The sequence below is a fragment of the Cibotium barometz genome, chromosome 22 (genome assembly GCF_041138505.1).
Source record: "Cibotium barometz isolate CiBa-2024 chromosome 22, ASM4113850v1, whole genome shotgun sequence".
NCBI classification, from domain to species: domain Eukaryota; kingdom Viridiplantae; phylum Streptophyta; class Polypodiopsida; order Cyatheales; family Cibotiaceae; genus Cibotium; species Cibotium barometz.
The window spans coordinates 25,977,734-25,996,951 of NC_141067.1; the positions used below are offsets into that span (position 1 = coordinate 25,977,734).

General features: G+C 40.3%; 1 protein-coding gene across 1 annotated transcript; it reads right to left on the bottom strand.

Moving 5' to 3' along the window:
* Positions 1 to 10,975: 10,975 nt before the first annotated feature.
* On the bottom strand, positions 10,976 to 12,267 carry LOC147626454 (uncharacterized). Its single transcript, XM_086816526.1, has one exon. The coding sequence runs from the start codon at positions 12,128 to 12,130 to the stop codon at positions 11,426 to 11,428; it is 705 nt and encodes a 234-aa protein (XP_086672652.1). The 5' UTR covers positions 12,131 to 12,267; the 3' UTR covers positions 10,976 to 11,425.
* Between the last annotated feature and the right edge of the window lie 6,951 nt (positions 12,268 to 19,218).

Sequence of the window (19,218 nt, forward strand, 5' to 3'; positions counted from 1 at the left end):
TATCTCTCACTAGATACTCTAGGAATATCTCAAGATATATGCATCGATATTTCTTCTAGAAGACCGTGTCGATTTGACTTAGCTATCTCTTCATCCTTATCTTTTATTACCATAGTCACTAGTACATATGGCATAATCTTATGACACTCAGAATTCTTCTTCCTATGTCTCTATTAACTCAACCATCATACAATTGAGTGCTATTTCTTTTTCTTTTTCTTTATACTCATCTCACTCGGATATGTCATTCTAGCACTTCCTCGCATTTCTCAAATCTATTCCTTTTGCTTTTGGCTTCATTCATGTGTGGTGAGCCATATTTCCTCATTTTACTTATTTTAGTAAGCTTAATTCCCACATATGTCCTCTTTCATTTGTAGAACTCCACTTCCTTCTTTAATATTTGGACATAACCCTCATTTAGGGCTACTGCTTGTCTAATTGCTCCTATATACTCTTGTTTTTCTCTCTCAAACTACCAAGTGACTGCTTGTTCTCCTTATCTTGTATAATTAATTCTCGTTCTTCTATGATCACATTTTTTTCTTCTAACGTAGCCCCTAGAATGTAATTTCCTCCCTATGGCAAGCATCCACTTTTGGGTTAATTGTTTACTTTGGCATGCTTCCAACAACAAAGCTTGACCTTTATCTATCTCTAAGTGTGAGATTACTACTCTTGCTTCCATTAGTGCATCCTTTGATTGTGAGCTTTTCTTGTTTGAGCTAGCCATATAGCTTCCTCCTCTCGTTCACACTATAAACAAGCTCTTCATTTAACTCTTCTAACTCTTTTTCTACCATGTTTGTATCCATGTCTCCATTAAAAAACCCTAATTCAAATCCTTGATTATGGTTATCCTCGCATTTTTTTTCAAAACTCTCACTACATACACTCTTCCTTATTAACTCATTTCTCTCTTGGTTTTTTACCTCTTGTGTTTCATTATCCCTATTCACAATTATCGACGAATGGACTCCTAACCTCTTTATCACACACTAACATTTCTATTCCTTCTTTCTTACTCTCTCTTTCTAACTCATCCTCTACAACTTCCAAATTTCCCATGTCACTCTCACTATTTTCTACTAGACTTTCAATCATAAGGCAATCAGTTGTCCATTCTTCATATGTAGATAGCCAATCATGATGTCACTATCCTGGTAATTTCGCAAAGAGTAATGTACTTTTTGTCCTCCTAATCTTTGTATAATTTTATTGGTGTATAGTATTAACTTCCATGTTACCTCCCGAAAAAGATACACTGCTTTAAAGCTCTAATCAACCACGAATAAGGTTGTTCACCCTCTGAGAGTTTATCCTCGCTTATGCTCATTATCTCACCCTTGAAGACATCCCCTCCATAATTTGTAGTATCCTCCTTAATAATCTCCTTAAGCCACTCCTTAGGCACTACTCTTATTTTAACTCGGTCATCTTGAGGACCACCCTTGTGCCAAAACGAGCTTGCAAAAGCCATGGTTGCCCCAATAAAATGGGATATTGCGTGACATGAGAAGTAGGATGTACCACTAAGAAACTAATTCTAAACTCAAGTCCTGCAATAGTGGTATTTAGGGCTCGTCGCAACACCCCTAGGGATTTAACTCTTTGTCATCAGCCAACCGCAACACTAAGGTAGTAGGTTCTAAATCCTTTAACCCTAACTTCTCCATATTTTTCTATGTCATTAAGTTGACAGCAGAGCAGCAGCTTCCCCCATCTAATTGTGCTCTAGGAATCGACATATTACCTATGCTCACATATATCACATGAGCTCTTTGATCTAGGAAAAGATCTACTATTTGTACATCTTTTGCTTTCCTGGACTTAGGGTTTAATCTATCAACTACCACTCTAACTCTACACACTCTTTTTCTCACTAATTTTTAGTAGAGTTGTCTCTTACAACTAGGAGAAACCTCAAGTAGTTGTCTTAAGTTAATGGATAAGGGGACCTTCTCTGATTCTATCCACCATAAATCAAAAACTCTATTCTGCATGAATCCACCAACTTCTCTCTTAGTCATCCTTTCTCTACTTGAACTAATTGTTTAGGAAAGGGTGCCACTCCCAACTATATTGCTAATCATCTTCAAAAAAATTATACTGATTACATATATTTAAACTCGCCATCGATCCACTTCATACCATTAACTCATTAATTAACATGGTTTCTCGAAATATTTACTTAAGCAAACCAGATTTTTATAATTCATAATCATACCCCAATAATACCAAAAATCAAGGTTAAGCTTCCTTTAACAGATTCTTTCTTTGTTTCAACTCACATTTCCATTATGATTATTAAAAAATATACTTCCTTTGTAATTTGACATTATGTCCTGATTTAGTAAATTGCTTAATTACTTAAATAAACATGATTAGATATTGATGAAACATAGGAATTATATACTGTAAAGGGTTTCACTAATTATGCATCAACACACTTAATATCCCTTAATTAATACCATTTAAACATAAACAAAGAAGAATACCTCACTAAAATGCTTGTTTTTGATGCATGGTTGAGAGAAATGGTGTTGCCAATGCTCTTGTAAGATCAAAAACATCCTCTCCTCAACAACCTTCAGCTAAATATCTAAACTCTCTCCCTAATCTCTCTAATTAACCCATAATTAAGTAAGATGTATAGAATTAGTGATAATTAGGCATAGATGGAGAATGGTTTGAGAAGCAAGAAATCAGCCCAAGTGCAACCAATCTCCAAGAGCTCAGCCCCCTCTTCCCACTTCTTCTCTACGCCTACTTCTTGATATAACCACCCTCATTCACATGAATTTTCAAGACTCCTTCACATTAACTTGTGTCCTTTCACATCTCTAATGTTCGGGCAACCTCAAATTTAGTCTTGAGCACTCCACATGCATATAAATGAGGTACTTATACACACGCTTCTTTATCCCCCTATGGATCCTACATCTCGTCAAGGTCTAGCAACACCATTTCCACCTCTCTCGGTGCTTTATTAATTTTCCAATAAAACTAATGAAAAATACATCAAAATAGCCCAAAAATGAGATGAATGTCATAAAAATAGGGGAAAATAACAAAAATGAAAAAAAGTAAGAAATTTTCTAAAACTTTCTAATTTTCTTGCTAAAAATATCTAATTTTACTACCCCTAGAAATTACTAAAAATAGCTAAAGTAGTAGAATTTTAAAAAAATAGGCAAATTAAGCCCCAAAATTAGGAGTTACCAGAGCAAAAACTCAACGAAAATGGTTAAGTGAATATACAAATGAGTTTTAAGAAAAACTCAATGAGATGCCCCCTTCTTGGGAGGTGGACCTTGTACGTGGAGCCCAACCCACAACAAAGCATGCATACACAATGGTATTTCTCAAAGCTATTGATCTCAAGAAGGAATAGTTAAGGCAGCTATTTGAATCATGGTTTATACAACCCAATTTGTCATCTTACGAGACGTGCCTCTTCTCTTTTAGAAAAAAAGATGGAACACTTATATTGTACATTGACTACAAAGGGCTACCATATTCCTAGGATTGACAAACTCTTGGACCAATTGTATGGTTTCCCAAATCCTTACAAAGATAGATATAAGGTCAAGGTACTATCAAATCAAGATCAAGAACCAAAGATAGCTTGGTGGACACTATTGTGTTCACGAGTGATTCCCTTCAAGTTAACCAAAGGGCCTCTGCCACTTTAAACCATCCCATATGCATGAAATATTCAGAGAGTAGTTAGATGACTATATCCTAGTTTTCTTTGATGATATTGTGGTATATTGTAAGAATGCGTGTGACCATGAGATACATATATGGAAGGTACTAAAGATTCTAAGGAAGCATAAAATCTTTGCCAAAAAGAGTAAGTGTACCTTCCTAACTAACCGAGTGGAAAATTTGTTGCCCTTGTCAAAGTTTAGGCTATGATAGGCTGGCTACAACCTAAGAACGTAAGGGAATGTAGAGGATTAATAAAATGGTATAGTATTTTCATACGTCAATATGCCCAGATAGCTTCTCCCTTAACTGCCTAAAAAAGAATTCTACTTTCCAATGGACCTCCAAGTATGAAAGTGTTTCTAACTAATTAAAGGTCGCTCTAGTAACAAGTCCAATTCTTAAGTTATCGAATTTTGATAAGCCATTTGAAATGGTCACTGATGCTAGTGGATTTGCCATAGGTAGGGTACTCATGCAGGAAGGTCGTGCAGTGGGCCTATGAGTCCAAAAAGCTCAAACCACATGAGTGGAATTATGCCATATATACATGACTTAGAGTTTCTTGCATTTGTCTATGCATTGAAGTTATGGAGACATTATCTCTTAGGATAGAGGATAAATGAATGACTAGAAGAGCGTGAAGTAGTTCTTCACTCAAGAAAATCTCAACATGCACCAAAGAAGATGGATGTGCACTCTGTAGGAGGTTGACTTTGAGATCAAGCCGTAGACCAAGAAAAAAGAATGCAGTTTTACGGACGCAATCAATAGAAATTCCTCCTTAAGTTCAATTTCTATGGACATTAACCCCTTGCAAGGGAAAGTAAAAGAGATGATTACCCAAGATAACTTCTTTACACCCCTCATCGCTCTACTCATGTAGGAAAGTAAAACTTCCCAAGAGTTAAAAAGAGTGCAAGGGTACAAACTGGAGGATGGTTGCCTATATTATAATAACCCGTTGTGCATTCAAAATACATAAAATATAATGAGAAGAATTTTTATCGAAGCATGTGACAACTTGATTGTAGGACATCTAGGGTGCATCAAGACGAACATGGTAATAAAGAATAGTTTCTTTTAAAAGGTTTAAATTTTAGGATTGCAAGCCTATTTCTACTCCGATAGAAGCCATTGTTCTATTGTCCATTGCATGTTGAGATATTGAGCTTAACTAGTACAGATATTGGTGACACGCTAGGATGACAGGTCTGCACTTATGCCACTGGCATGGTTCGTGAGATTATGGGTGATATGCTACCAGTGTTCAACAGGCTTTATGACAACCACTTTGGTATATTAGACTTACAACATAGTTATACTGCCAGTTCATGTACACTATGGACCAGCCTTTGTATGTGATAGTAGGAGAGTACTTTCCCTTATAGTATGTACTCTTATCTATTTATGTTATGGTTGTATTAGAGATGAGAAGAGAATAGAAACCGTACGATGCTTTTATTAGATACTACTCTACTAGTAACACTTTTGGATGTGTATTATTTAATCTAGTGTAAATTTTATATTAGCACACTCATGTACCACATTTTTAGCTTCCTTGATTTAACTCCTCTCTTGTTTAGGATTAAGATATTCTCCTTTTCTCTTTGGTAGCTTTGGGTTTAATATCTTTTTATGTGGTAGCAAATTCAGCCTTAGCTATAATCTACTATTTTGTTCCTCCATTATCGAATCATTGTCAAAGATGGAGTAGTCATATCTTCATCAAAGCCACTTTGTACACAAGGACTATGTCATCTCCTTTTCCTACCTTCTTCAATATTCTTCTTCTCAATTTTTTAGCCTTTTCACCATTGTGCATTATAGTTCTTACTTGCTTTGCTCATTGCAATTTGATAAAAGCATCCAAAGATATGGCGGCGGTCACCTTTCCTTTTTAAACACTAAAGCACATTGATTGTAGTTGCGCTACATTAATAAAAATCATAGTGGTTTCCCTCATTGGACAATCTTAAAGAAGTGTTCCCACACCACACTTGCTACAAGTAGAAATCCTCAAAGCTATTGTTTGTTTTGTGAGCTTGCTAAATTTATTATAGGACACTTTACAACTCCATAAGGTTACTCTATAAGGTTCTTGGCAAAATGATAGTGCTATCGAGAAGCTCTTTGAGTTACTAAATTGGTATCTCTACCTCAGGGCTAGCTAACTACTTAGAACACTATAATCGGAGCTTAGTAAATAATTTTAAGATTCCTCCAATACTTTAGATTCTTAATGGGTTTAGTAATCAGGACTTGGTTCACTTGAGTAGCTCTTGGGGCCTGGAGGTTGTTGTGATAATATAGGTAAAGGGAACCTTAGGTACCCTATACACCTATATACCCTTCTTTGGTTTTGTACTACACCAATAGTTGTTGGCGTTTGACTTTGACACACATACAATGCAGGCATCACTCTTTGTTGGTAATACAAGACAGTCGACACTCTAGATAATTCCCATTTTCATGCCTTTGCCTCAAATGAGGACATTTTGAACTTATGTGATTTTGGTGCCATGTCACACACTTACTAGATCTATGCAAGGATATAAATGTCCAAATCTTCTATAATATTTTGTGTATCACCAATTTTAATCTCTAGTTCCAATTTTAATCACTAGATCTATGCAATGACATTCGACACTCTAGATAATGACATGAATTTGTGTCATGGTTTTCCATTTGCATATAATGTGCCTTTTCCTCAAATGAGGATATTCTAAACTTATGTGATTTTGGCACCATGTCACACACCACACTAGATCTATGCAAGGATATGAATGTCCATATCTTTTATAATATTTTGTGTATCACCAATTTTAATCTATGGTTCCATTTCTTCCAAACAATGTTGTACTTAGCTTGTTAGCAAACATCCATCTGAGAAATGAATTACTCCTTAGAAATTGGATTGGTTATATGGGTTGCTTACTTTTATTACAATAGAGGGATGGCTAAATGATTGGCTATATGGGTTGCTTACTTTTAATACAACAATGGGATAGCTAAATTATTCCCTACTTTATCCTTCAAATATCATCTTGTCAAGTGGCTAGATAAGAAAATATGCTTTCTAGGTTTGCAAACCACTTGTATGATCATGTGAAGACATGGATCATGCAATGTAATTTGAAATCCTTGAAAGAATTGATAATCACTCATTCTTTTTTGTGGATATTACATCTTTGGTTCAAAGGTTTCATCCAAGCTAAAAACTCTCACACTGTTTCAATTTATCATTAATGCTCCAACCATGAAATCTCCTTTTAAATTTTCAAAGCTAGTTTTTTCCTCATCTGTTAGGGATCTATGCTCACCTACTCTTCCAACCAAAATGAGACTAAATTCTCTGAACTTAGTACAATGAACTCCATTTTTCTCCAATATTCTAGCAAATTCAACCATGAAAGCTCCTTTCAAAATTTCAAAGTTTAATTTTTTTCCTCAAATCTTAGGGATCTATGCTCACCTACTCTTCCATCCAAAATGGGACTAAATGCTCTTAGGGATCTATACTCACCTACTCTTCCATCCAAAATGGGACTAAATGCTCCTAGGGATCTATGTTCACCTACTCTTCCATCAAAATGGAACTAAATGCTCTTAGGGATCTATGCTCACCTACTCTTCCATCTAAAATGAGACCAAAATGAGACTAAATGCTATGAACTTAGTCAAATCATCCCCAGATCATTATGTACTTCATAGACTTGGGAAAAGATTTTTGAATGCTATCTTGGTTCCATATAATCATGAAATTATTCATTAAGTTAGCTATTTGAACTAGCTTAGTTTGATAACTTCTTATTCATCAATTTAGCTATTTGAGCTAGCTTGATTTGATGACATCTTTAAAGAGAATGTAGGGCAGAGGGAGAGCTTGAGTTCCTTGCAAGAAAAACACACACACACACAAGAGAGCAAGACATACAAGAGAGAGATGGATGGCTAAATTTTCTTCTATCTTCTTCTCTTCTCTACAACCATATAACTAAAAAGATAAGAGTACATACTATAAGGGAAAGTACTCTCCCATAATAACATACAATGGTCGATCCATAGTGTGAACTTAACTATATGAGAGCTGGTGCTATAACTATGCCATAACTCTAGTACTCCAAAGTGGCTGTCACACATCCTATCATCTTGGTGGCATATCACCAATCATGCCAATGGCATAAGTGCAGAAGCTATCACCCAGGCAGGTCATAAATGTCTACAGCACTAGTTGCGCTCGATATCTCAACACTCCCCCTCGAGCTCAACTCCACACACTGCACTTCAAGTAAGCTCCTAAACTTATGGAGCTTTGATGCCAACCACCTAATCCTCTATGCTGACATATACCAAATGTACATCACCTACTAGAACCTTCTTCCTCACAAAGTGATAATGCACCTTAATGTGCTACGTTCTAGCATGGTATACTTGGTTATTGGCTAAGTGTATACTACTCATGTTGTCACAATACATGGCCACTGGCCTATCCCACGGGCTCACCCATATCACTAACAACAAGTAGCTCTGCTGAAACCAAGCTACCTCATAAGCTGCCATAGCAACACCCCTATACTCTACCTTTGTACTCATGTTGTCACAATACATGGCCACTGGCCTATCCCACGGGCTCACCCATATCACTAACAACAAGTAGCTCTGCTGAAACCAAGCTACCTCATAAGCTGCCATAGCAACACCCCTATACTCTACCTTTGTACTCAACAAAGCAATTGTTGGCTGTTTCTTACTGCTCCAACTCTTAGCAGCACTCCTAAACAAAAACATAAAGCCACTGGTAGACCTCATGTCTACAACACTACTAGTACAATCAGCATCTGTATATCCATGTAGTTGTATCTCTGTACCAGCCTTATAGAAAAGTCCATAATCAACTATGGAGTTTATGTATTTAGGAATCCGTCTAGCCACATCCAAATGTGGCTTCCTAGGGGGGCCTATAAATTGACTCACAAGTCCAATAGGATAGCTCAAGTCTGGCCTAGTAATGGTCATGTAGATCAAGCAACCCACTATGCCCCTATACATAGTGGGGTCCTCCAAAAATCTCACATGTATCTCTAGAAAGCTTTGGGTTCTACTCCAATGGCATTGAGATAGGCTTAGAGCCTATCATACCATACTTGGACAACATGTCCAAGCCATACCGCCTATATAATAACAAAATTCCATGAGGTGATCTCACCACCTCTATGCCCAAGAAATACCATAGCTCACCCAAATCCTTCATTTCAAATTTCTACTTCAAAAGCCTCTCGACATCATGTATGTCAGCATCACTATCACTAGTGATAATCAAGTCATCCACATAAATGACTAATAGCATGATCCCTCTATCTATCTTTTTCACATAAAGTAAAAAATCTACATTTGATATCTAAAGTCCAATAGTAACAAGATACTCGCCAATCTTGTTTGACCATGCTTTGGGTGCTTGCTTTAAGCCATACAAGGCTTTGCATAACCTACACACAACCCAATGGTGTTGACTCTTTTGGGCTCGAGGCTAGCATATCTTTAGTCGTCGTGGCCTTCAATGGTTTACTTAGGGTGTTTGACAAGGAAGAGAGCAATGGGTATTCTTGGTAGCTGGATGTGAGCATTACCCTCATAGTATTCTCAAGGCTTTGAGTAGCTAATCTTGGACTAGCCACTATTGGTGCTTGGGCTTTGCCTTTCTCGAATAGCTTCTTGGTTTTCTTTGATGGGCTTGCTAGTGATCCAAAGTTATGTATTAATAGGCTTGGGAAAATGAGCAATTTCTTAGGCACACCCACCATCAATTTTCTCAATAATGGTATAGAGTTCTCTATTAATAGCATTGGGCAAATGAGCATGTTCTTGGACACACCCACCATTAATTTTCTTGGCAATGGTGAGAAGCTGGGGTGCACTTTGATTAATGGTGGACATGATTATTTTGCTCATTGGATGTTGAGGAATGGGTTGTAAGAAAACACAATAGTGAAAGCAAGATCAACACAATATAAAGCACTGAATTGTAAAAAGAAGTGGAGAGTGAACAATATTGCTACTTGCAAACTTTGATCACAAACTAATGGCTAATCGCCCACCCGTGTGAATGTAATCTAACAAAATCGAGATAGAGGATGCCTTACTTAAAAGAATTTTTGAACACATTGAACTCATTGATGAACAAAGGTTGCCAACCTATTTTATACGTAGTACCTAAGGTAGGATGGACGTCAGTTAGCCACGTAGGCTAACCCATGACTTCGTTCAAAATGACCAACCAACCATATCATCCGACTGAGGCCATATTAGACTATAACTAAGTCTCAAAGGGACTTGGCACAACTCCCATGGCCATCTGAGATCATCTAGGTCCATAGACGAGCCTCACAACGAATAACTTGTCCTCACCAACACACTCATATGGTCACATAGCGCACATAAGCATACATCCTACTTGGTAGAGTGCTAACTCTACATAAGTTGTCTCCTAACCATTTGACCACCATTCGGTGTCTAAATTGGGAACTTCCAAGCGCTCGCCATAATGGCTACTCCTCATATAGGAGGGAGCCTTTTACAATATAGAGCGGACCTACCACCCACAATAACAATACGAGGATGGAACATTGAGAAAATGCTTTTCCAACATCCCCCTTCAATGTCCACCCTACCTCTTCAGTCCAATGCTGAGTCAATGAAGAGCGGACCTACCACCCACAATATAGAGCGGACCTACCACCCACAATGCCTTTTACAATATAGAGCGGACCTACCACCCACAATAACAATACGAGGATGGAGCATTGAGAAAATGCTTTTCCAACATCCCCCTTCAATGTAATCTGGATTACAGTAAATTTGTCCATTGACAAGTTCATGAGGAGCAAAAGCATTTAACCTGAACCAGAGATAAACAGGAAACTGTCTATCTGTTTCCACAAATCACACAAACAAACTTCAGACGAGCCATGAGTGCCTTATTGAGCCACTGTTCTTGGATGGTCAATGCACATAATAATTTGAATTCACTGGATCAGACTTTTACACTTAAGACAGGAACATGTACAGGATGAGCCTTACATAAGAGAATTGATCAGCTGAAAGCATCTCTGTAACTCCCACCACAGATAGTTTGTCAAAATAGCACGCATAGTCAAGACCTAAGAAAAATCAAGACATGGTAATCATGGCTTGTGCCAGCCCTTGGGCCTCTTAAAAATCCTGGTTACATAGACATTCACCTCACAGTACAAAAATCAATGTAAAGAACTGAAAGTATATTCATAAAACTTGCAGAGCATATAAATATGAAATACCCCGTCCTGTCTCATCCAGAAGTTCCCAGATACAATCCAAAATGACACAACCCAAGCCCCCATACATGACATAACCTCGCTAGGATCTATGACATACCCTGTCGTAAGCCTTAACCACAAACAAATTTGTACGACCTGCGACAAGACAAAAGCCTGAACCATATTGGGCTTTACCATGCACCACATGCGGGGCCATGCCAAACAACATGTTTATGTGCTTAACCACATAGGAACATGCATGCTTTGACCCCATTGCATACCCTACCATGTAAAGGCCCACCATTCCCTAATTAGCAACCGTAACTACAAATCCAAAATCAAAACACAGGTAATCCTGCTAGAACAATCTACTGTGAGCCCTAGTTCAAAACAGGGGAGGCTCTGCTACGTACTAGACTTTAGTAGTTCTGGTAGTTCTGGTGCCTGCGGTTGCGAGGGTTCATCCTGTTCTTCTTCTCGTTTTCGAAGTGGAGCCGCATGCTCTCGATGGTCTTCTGCTCACTGGGAGGGGCAAACTCGGGCTTCTTGATGGACACAATCTCACGGCCAGCTCCACCTCTGCAGACAATCCGAACAGTAATCTCCTGGCCTTCCTTGAAAAGGCGCTGCAAGATGGCAAGACCTCCAGTAAACCCTAGGTCGTCTGCAGGAAGGTACGCATCCCTGCCTGTGGGAAGTGTCAGAAAGTACCCGACAGGCATGACATCTTTGATAATTGCCTGCATCGAGTTAGGGTCTCCCTTCTGTAGCATCTTATTAGGGTCCATGTCGATGCGGCTCACCTGCTCCTCGAGGTCGAGCTCAGAGACATTAGGGAGGGGCTCCCGGCGGTAGCTTCGGTCGGAGGGGCGCCTGGGGCCGTAGGCGTTCACGATGGTGAGGGCCTTTAAGGGGCGGGAAGACGGTCCCTGAAGGGAGAACGGAGAAGGACGGAGGGCAGTCCCGAGCTCTCTGTTGTTCGCCATAGCCAAGCTAGCAGAGCTGCCCAAGAAGGGCGCGGATGACCACAGCCGAATAGAGGCCTGACGGAAAGAGCAGCTGAAGTGGGAGATGGACTTCATTGCGCAACAGATCTCAGGGGCTGCTATGGCGGCAGGGCTCATCTTGACACAGGCTCTGTGGATGCGGGAGAAGGAGGACAACGGGTGAGAGCCTGAAGGAAAGATGAACTAAGGCAATGCGTTTGAGAGGGGAGAGGGTTTTCTAGGGTTTCCTTTCCAAACCCTCACAAATCAAAATATCTATAACCAAATATCTCTGTAGGCTACCTAAACATATCATCTATAGGGGCTTTTCATATGCAACATGCAAACAAGCACACGCACTTAGTGTCTTCAGAGCACGTTCATCACAGCAAGCTCCAACTACGTCTTGAGCGCATCGTAAGAAGTAGGGAGAAAACCACTTTGCTCGTCAGCATCAATTTCAATGATGTTACACAATTTCAGCTATAATAGATCAAAGACACCTCATCAAATAGATCAAAGACACCTCATCAAATTCATTCCATAATCGGACCCTTACTTTTACGATTCTCCATGTAAACTGAAGCTAAAGTGGGGCAGGTGAGAATTGGTTCTGGCCGCTTCACGCAACTCGCCCCTCCTCTAACCTAGAGCACAACTTCTGAGGAAAGCTCCATGGCAAGTCAAGATCTATTGGCTCTTGCACAAGTGCTAAGTTTGAAAAAGGAGTTGCTTAAACATTTGTGAGGCACCATGTCAATTAGAGCTCGAGTTTCATTTGCAAAGACTATCTCCCCGCTTCCAAAGTGAGCTTGGGAAGCCTCAAGGGACATGAGCTCGAAGAATTAGTAAGTACCCAACAATTGTTATGTCTATTGCTTCTCCGTTTATGGTTGTGTGGAGTTCCCTCTTGGGAGGTGTGGTAGCCAATAACATTTTTGGCACCGCTGCTGGGGAACCACCTTTTTTCCTTCCATCCTTTTAGAGCTTCAGCTCTCCCACTATGCAAGATTCACCATTGCCTTTGCATTTGGAAGTTGCAATGTGAAGAAACTGTGTAGATAAGGTTTGAGTGGTAGAGAAAAAAAATACAGAAAATCATGTGTTGGAAGGGTGGGTGAGTACTTAGAGGAAAGCTACACTCAATTTTACATTCAATTTTGTTGTTTTTCGTCACACCAATTCCTATAGCGTAAGCTAACAGGAGGTGACACATTTTGTTATGTTTTTCAAAAAATCACGAAAACTACAAAAACAAAGAGCCATCAGTTTGTGTTTATGATTTGCATTGCATTCCTCATCCTTGGTATAACCGTTCGAGATCCTTTGGATAGGGAAAGATAGGGAAATCACCCCTCTAACCTTGATAGGGAAAGATAGGGAAATCACCCCTCTAACCTTGATTCTGTCACTTGATTCTGTCAACGAGGTTGTTAACACGTGAAAGTGTAGGAAACGTTTCACGATGTGAACCATTCCCTACTACTTCGCGACGTCGTGATGAACACCTGTCGCCAATCACCGTCGGGAATCTCAAGATTACCTCACTAAAATTAGGTTGCCTTATCTAACACATCTAACATGATTAAACCAAAAAATATTATCACATGAGATAGCAATGAAGCGTTTCATGACGTGAACCACACTCAGTTTCACGGTGTGAACCATATTCTGTTTCACGGCGTGAAGCATTTGATACTTCACGGCGTGAACCATTACCTGCTACTTCAAGGGTTAATACTTCACGAGTTAACCCTTCACACCTTAAAGTAATTCTGAGCTGGAATTTTGAAACGTGAAACAGAGCCGCAACGTGAAAAACAGTTCACAACGTGAACAACATTTTGTTTGACGGCATGAACTACTGCTTGCTACTTCACAACGTGAACCATTCTCTGCGGTTTCATGGATATCTGGTATTTTACGGCCAAAAAAGATAGTTCGGCACAAAAATAGATAAAACGGTTGGAGTAGTGATTTCGCCTGTCGAAACACATTTTCATGCACTTGAGGTCTGGTAAACTCATTGGAGACGACCGTACCACGACGATTGTGCATCAAATCACCCAGGTTCCTACCAAAAAAGTGTTGGTTCAAGCCGCTCGAGGAGCACTCAATTGAGTGTTTAAGCTTGGAGGACTCTGACCACCATACAAACAAGTCATACAAACAAGTAGCACAAGGAATCCATAGAAGAAGGGCTAAGATTCTTTGACCTTGGAGAAAGAGGAAGAAAAACCCTCCTCTCTTGCGAGATCAAGTGGAATCTTTGATATGGCCAAGGGATTTTTTGGTCACCAACACGGAACGGAAGATGAAGCGCAATGTACGGGCACGAGCATGGACGCGTCAACTAGTGCTGTGGACATGGTCTAAGACCGGAATTACTAACCCAACCTTCTGGCCCCCCTAGGCATACTAACATAGTAAGGATCAGTGGGATGACCCCTAGGGTTAGAAGGGATAAGGAAAGCGCCAACATGACAGGTCAAGTCTTCTTCCCCACATTGGAGGAAATAGAAATAGACTTGAAGAGGGTTGAGGCAAAGCGATAATTGCCATTATTGAGCTTATGAAAACAAGAGCTCGATACTCGAAGAACAAGGGCGGAACAGCGGGAAATGAAGGAAGTGAATCCATTTCAACCACGTGGCAAGGAACTAGAAACATTTAGAAATACCATTGATAGCATGTGGATGGGAATAATAGATGGAGTGATACCAACTCTGGAACCCATCAATGAGGAACAAGGGCTGACGAGAGCCCTGAGACATAAGAGGAGAAGGACAACCTACCTAGGGCACCTGTAGGTGGCGAGAATCGTCTCTATACAAGAGAGGATATACAAGAAATGATCAATGATCCCACATTCTTGCAGAGCATGGAATTCCTCATCGAACAAAGGCGGGCCGAGTCTGCTAACAATGAGCCAGGTAATGAGGAATTACCCGGACCTAGCCATAGACTTGAACTGAATATAAGAACCTATCTAGGGAGAGGATGTGGTCTAGGTAGTGGGGGTAGCTCCTCGTTGGCCAATTGTAGATCCTAACATAGACTTAAATGCAATCACAAGGGCGGATCTGCTAGATATGGCCACAAAAATGGATTGAGGTATGGTTATGGAGTTGGGAACTACCCTAGAATCCAGACCCTCCCAGATGAAGCCACATATTATTTCAAAGCTTGTGCAAAAATTCTTAGGAGATGGGGACCCGATCCAACATGTAGAGATCTTTGGGTCTGCCTAGAAAACATGTGGGACAGTGAGTGACGTGACCATGATACATGCTTTTTCCCTGACCCTTGAAGGGAAGGCTCACCAATGATATCGAACACTAAAACTTGAGGATAAATTCAATTTCACTCAACTTAAAAATGTGTTCATACCGAGCTTTGCTCGAAGTGGTGACAGATGGAGTCCTATTGCTCAACTCCAAAATGTCAAGAAAAAGAAAAATGAGTCTATGCGGGATTATGTTTCTCAGCTCAAGCACTTAAATTCAAGATGCAAGTTGAGGGAAAGGCTAACTGATGATCAGCTACTACCTTGCTTCCGAAGAGGAGTCTGAGATCATAAGATGCACGATTATCTAGTGTTAGCCTGTCCAACTACTCTAGATACTTGCTGTAAGTTGGTAATTGAATATGAGGACAATATGCTTGAGTTGCCCACAACCAAAAGATGCCAAGGCAACTTCAGTAGTGGCAACATTGCGAGTCTCCAGTCATCAGGACACAAGAACCAAGAACAAGCAAGTTGGTAACATATCGGTGGAAGAACTCAGTAATGCCATCTTGGAGAAATTAAAAGTTAGGAATGGGAGAGAAGTATCAGGAAATGCTCATCTCTACCCCCTCGAGAGAATTGATTTAATGCTCAATTTGCATACAAAATCATACGAGCACCAAAAGCCCTCACTTAAGACCAAGGCAATTACTCTATTGTGCTCACTGTTAGAGATTGGGAAACCATGACACTACCATGTGCAGGTATCCGAGAGTTCATCTCTTATCACAATTGCTAGCACCCAAAGTACTGCTAACCTTGCCAATACCAGTAGTGCAAACCAAAGTGACTACAGGGCAGCCAAATACCTACCTACCCAGAGGGATGTTCCGAATGCAGGACATGTCACCTTTGCCACCACCTACCACAGGCCAAAATCAACCAAGTGTTGATTTAGGAGTCCTTGGATGAGGGAGAAATCATGCGCAAGGTAGAAGTCAATAATGACTATTACAAGGAGTCCACAGATATCACACCAGAGTATTATGTCTTACAGAATAGCACGACACTACCAATGTTTCAAACCACCGTCGTACAATGGAAAGGAAAAGACATAAACTCAACTATGAGAAGAGGACCCATACAGTGCTTTCATTGTAATGGACCTCATCGAGTAAAGGAGTGTCCTCTTAAGAATATGACTAATGCTAGTCAAGCTTAGCCAGTCTCGTAGCTCAGACCAACATGATGCCTACACTTTCATGTGTGAAGTGTGGTGTCAATCATTTGATCAAAGATTGCCCGTATCGCACCAGTAGTTCCACCTCTACTTCTAACCATGCCACTATCAGGACTATAAGTGTGCAGCTTGGGAATTTCATGTCCCTAAATGTTCTGACACGAGCGTAAGCAAAACAAGTGGACAAAGGAAAAAACCCAAGAGGTGTTACAACCTCTAAGACTGGGAGAAGAAGAAGAGTGAAAAAAGTGGCCAAGGAAGATACCATGGACACAATCTAGGATGGATCCAAAGAAGATACCACTGACACACCGGATCCACCCAATCAAGGGAAGAAGGTGGCCAATTGCCGAAACAGGATGGGCAATTGCCGAAACAGGATGGGCACACCCAAGAATCTGCAAGAGAGACACCAACGAACCCTAAGGGAATTGGAGAATATCCAAATATTAAAGAAGAAATAAGAAATCTTGAAGAAGCTAAGGCCCTGGTTGAGAAGTGTCAACGAAATCACAAGGCCAAGTTAAGAGCTAATTGGGCTAGGGATATAGTGTATCCAAGAACTGAGCTATTAAAGGAAAGGAGATTGGATGTACTTACTCCAATCCCAGAAGAGTCCAAGGAAGGAACTCAAAGTGACCTCGTGGAAAGAATGTTTGAGGAAGCAGATCAAGATTTATCAATCCATTCATTCCCTAGGATTGAATACGTGACAAACATGTGTAAGGAGCCCTCACTTTTGTGAGGGAACCTAGAGACATAGCCAGTCACCTCTGGTAGAGAAAAACCTCATGCACGAGGAAGAAGGAGCACCCAGATTCGTCAAAATACATGTCAACCAATTGGGCCGGTATTATGAGAGTGATGATATGAATGCCATAATTCTAATCCACCACAACAGGTACCAAGCACTGGTGGCTATCCTGGATGGAGGCGCGGGTGTGAGCATCATTTTACCAAATGATGTTGGGAAAACTGGGGAAAACCAGAATTGGAAAGAGCTGATCTAATCATCAAGATGGGACATCCTCAAGACCAATGGAGCTATTGAAAAACATTAAGCTTAAGGTCTTTTCGTTCCGCTACCATCATACATTTATTGTAATAGACTTTTTGCAACAACCAAATTGATATGACATTATATTGGGCAGACCCTTCATGAGGGAAGCCAAATTGATGCATGATTGGGTGTTAGATCAAGTGTATGCTCGAAAGGATTCACAGATACTAAAAATCGATCTACATACATGGAAGGCCAATTATTTGGAAATGATTCAGTCACCACAAAGTGAACCACATCCGTACAAGTTTTCCAACAATTTGAGGAGAATTCAAGGGAAGAGAAAGAGGCCGCAATGTATGCATCGCTTCCACCTCCGAATTTTAGCGAAAATTAGATACATGTACTTGCCACTATAGACGTGTTGCCTCCTAAAGGAACCCAATACGTTAAATTGGGAAAACATTCCTACCACCTCAGTGCGCATGGTAGATGTGCAACCAAGAGAGAAGAGGAAACAGAGGATGAAGCCTCCAGCACATAAGGGTATGGCTCGCAAGGCCGCAACAATAGAACCCAATGCCTCAAGAGATGGCGAAAACAAAAGAGGTGTATCGCTTGACAAAATTCTCTATTACAAAGTAAACCCATGGATGCCCAATGGGTAAGATATCTCCAAGTCACTAAGGTGCATGGCGAGTATTCTAAGAATTGGGGTGAGGAGTTAAGATAACCCTATAAGGAAAATGAGAGGAAAAGGCTATGCCACAAGAGCCGAAAATGCCTAAACTCACTAAGGCAGGATGTGAAAACAAAATAAATCTCTGGCTAAAGCCGAGCGGCACAAGGCAAAAAAGATGATGGCTCAGAAGAAAGATGAGGACGACGACAAGCCGCCAGACCTACTCTCAGTGCCAAACCATTTCAAGACACGTGCCATTGATCCAATTTATGGCAAAGAGAGTATAGGAAGATGGCCAATCCACTTCTTATGACGGCCGAGCTGAAGTTAAGGAGGTTGATATTGCAAAGCCAAGGGAGGACACCAAACCTATCTACATTGCTAAAGACTTAAAGGCGGACTGAAGAAGAAGAGCTCATAGCTCTCTTAAAAGAATTCAAAGACTGTTTTTCTTGGAAATACATGGAAATGAAGGGTGTACCACCCAAGGTGGTCCAACAAACTATCCTGATCATGGAAGGATCGAGACCATCCAGGCAAAAACTGTATCATATGAATCCAAAATATGCGACAATTGTAAAGACAATTGTAAAGGAGGAAATTGATAAACTCATTGCTACGGATTTCATGTATGAAATCAAGCACACAGATTGGCTTTCACCAATCGTGATTGTGCCAAAGAAAAATGGAAAATTGAGGGTTTGTGATCTCAAAAAGGTTAATGCAGCCCCCAGGAAGGATCATTACCCACCACTACCATACACTAGACATGTCAGAAGAATGGGTAGCAAGTGAAGAAGCCTACAGCTTCTTAGACAAGTTTTCAGGCTATAATTAGGTGTCCATAGCACCAGAAGATCAGCACAAGATGGCCTTTAATATGATGTGGGGGACATATGCTTATAAGGTTATGTCTTTTGGCCTCACCAATGCCCCAGCAACTTTCCTGATGCCTTCAAGGACTACTTGCAAAAGTGGCTGGAGGTATTCATTGACGATCTATGTGCACACTTACACTAGACTGAGCACTTGGCTTACTTTAAGGAAGGTGTTTTTAGAGATGTCGATTATATCA

What these genes read in the sequence shown, in the direction of transcription:
- LOC147626454 (XM_086816526.1), bottom strand. Translation starts at nt 12,130, where the DNA reads ATGAGCCCTGCCGCCATAGCAGCCCCTGAGATCTGTTGCGCAATGAAG.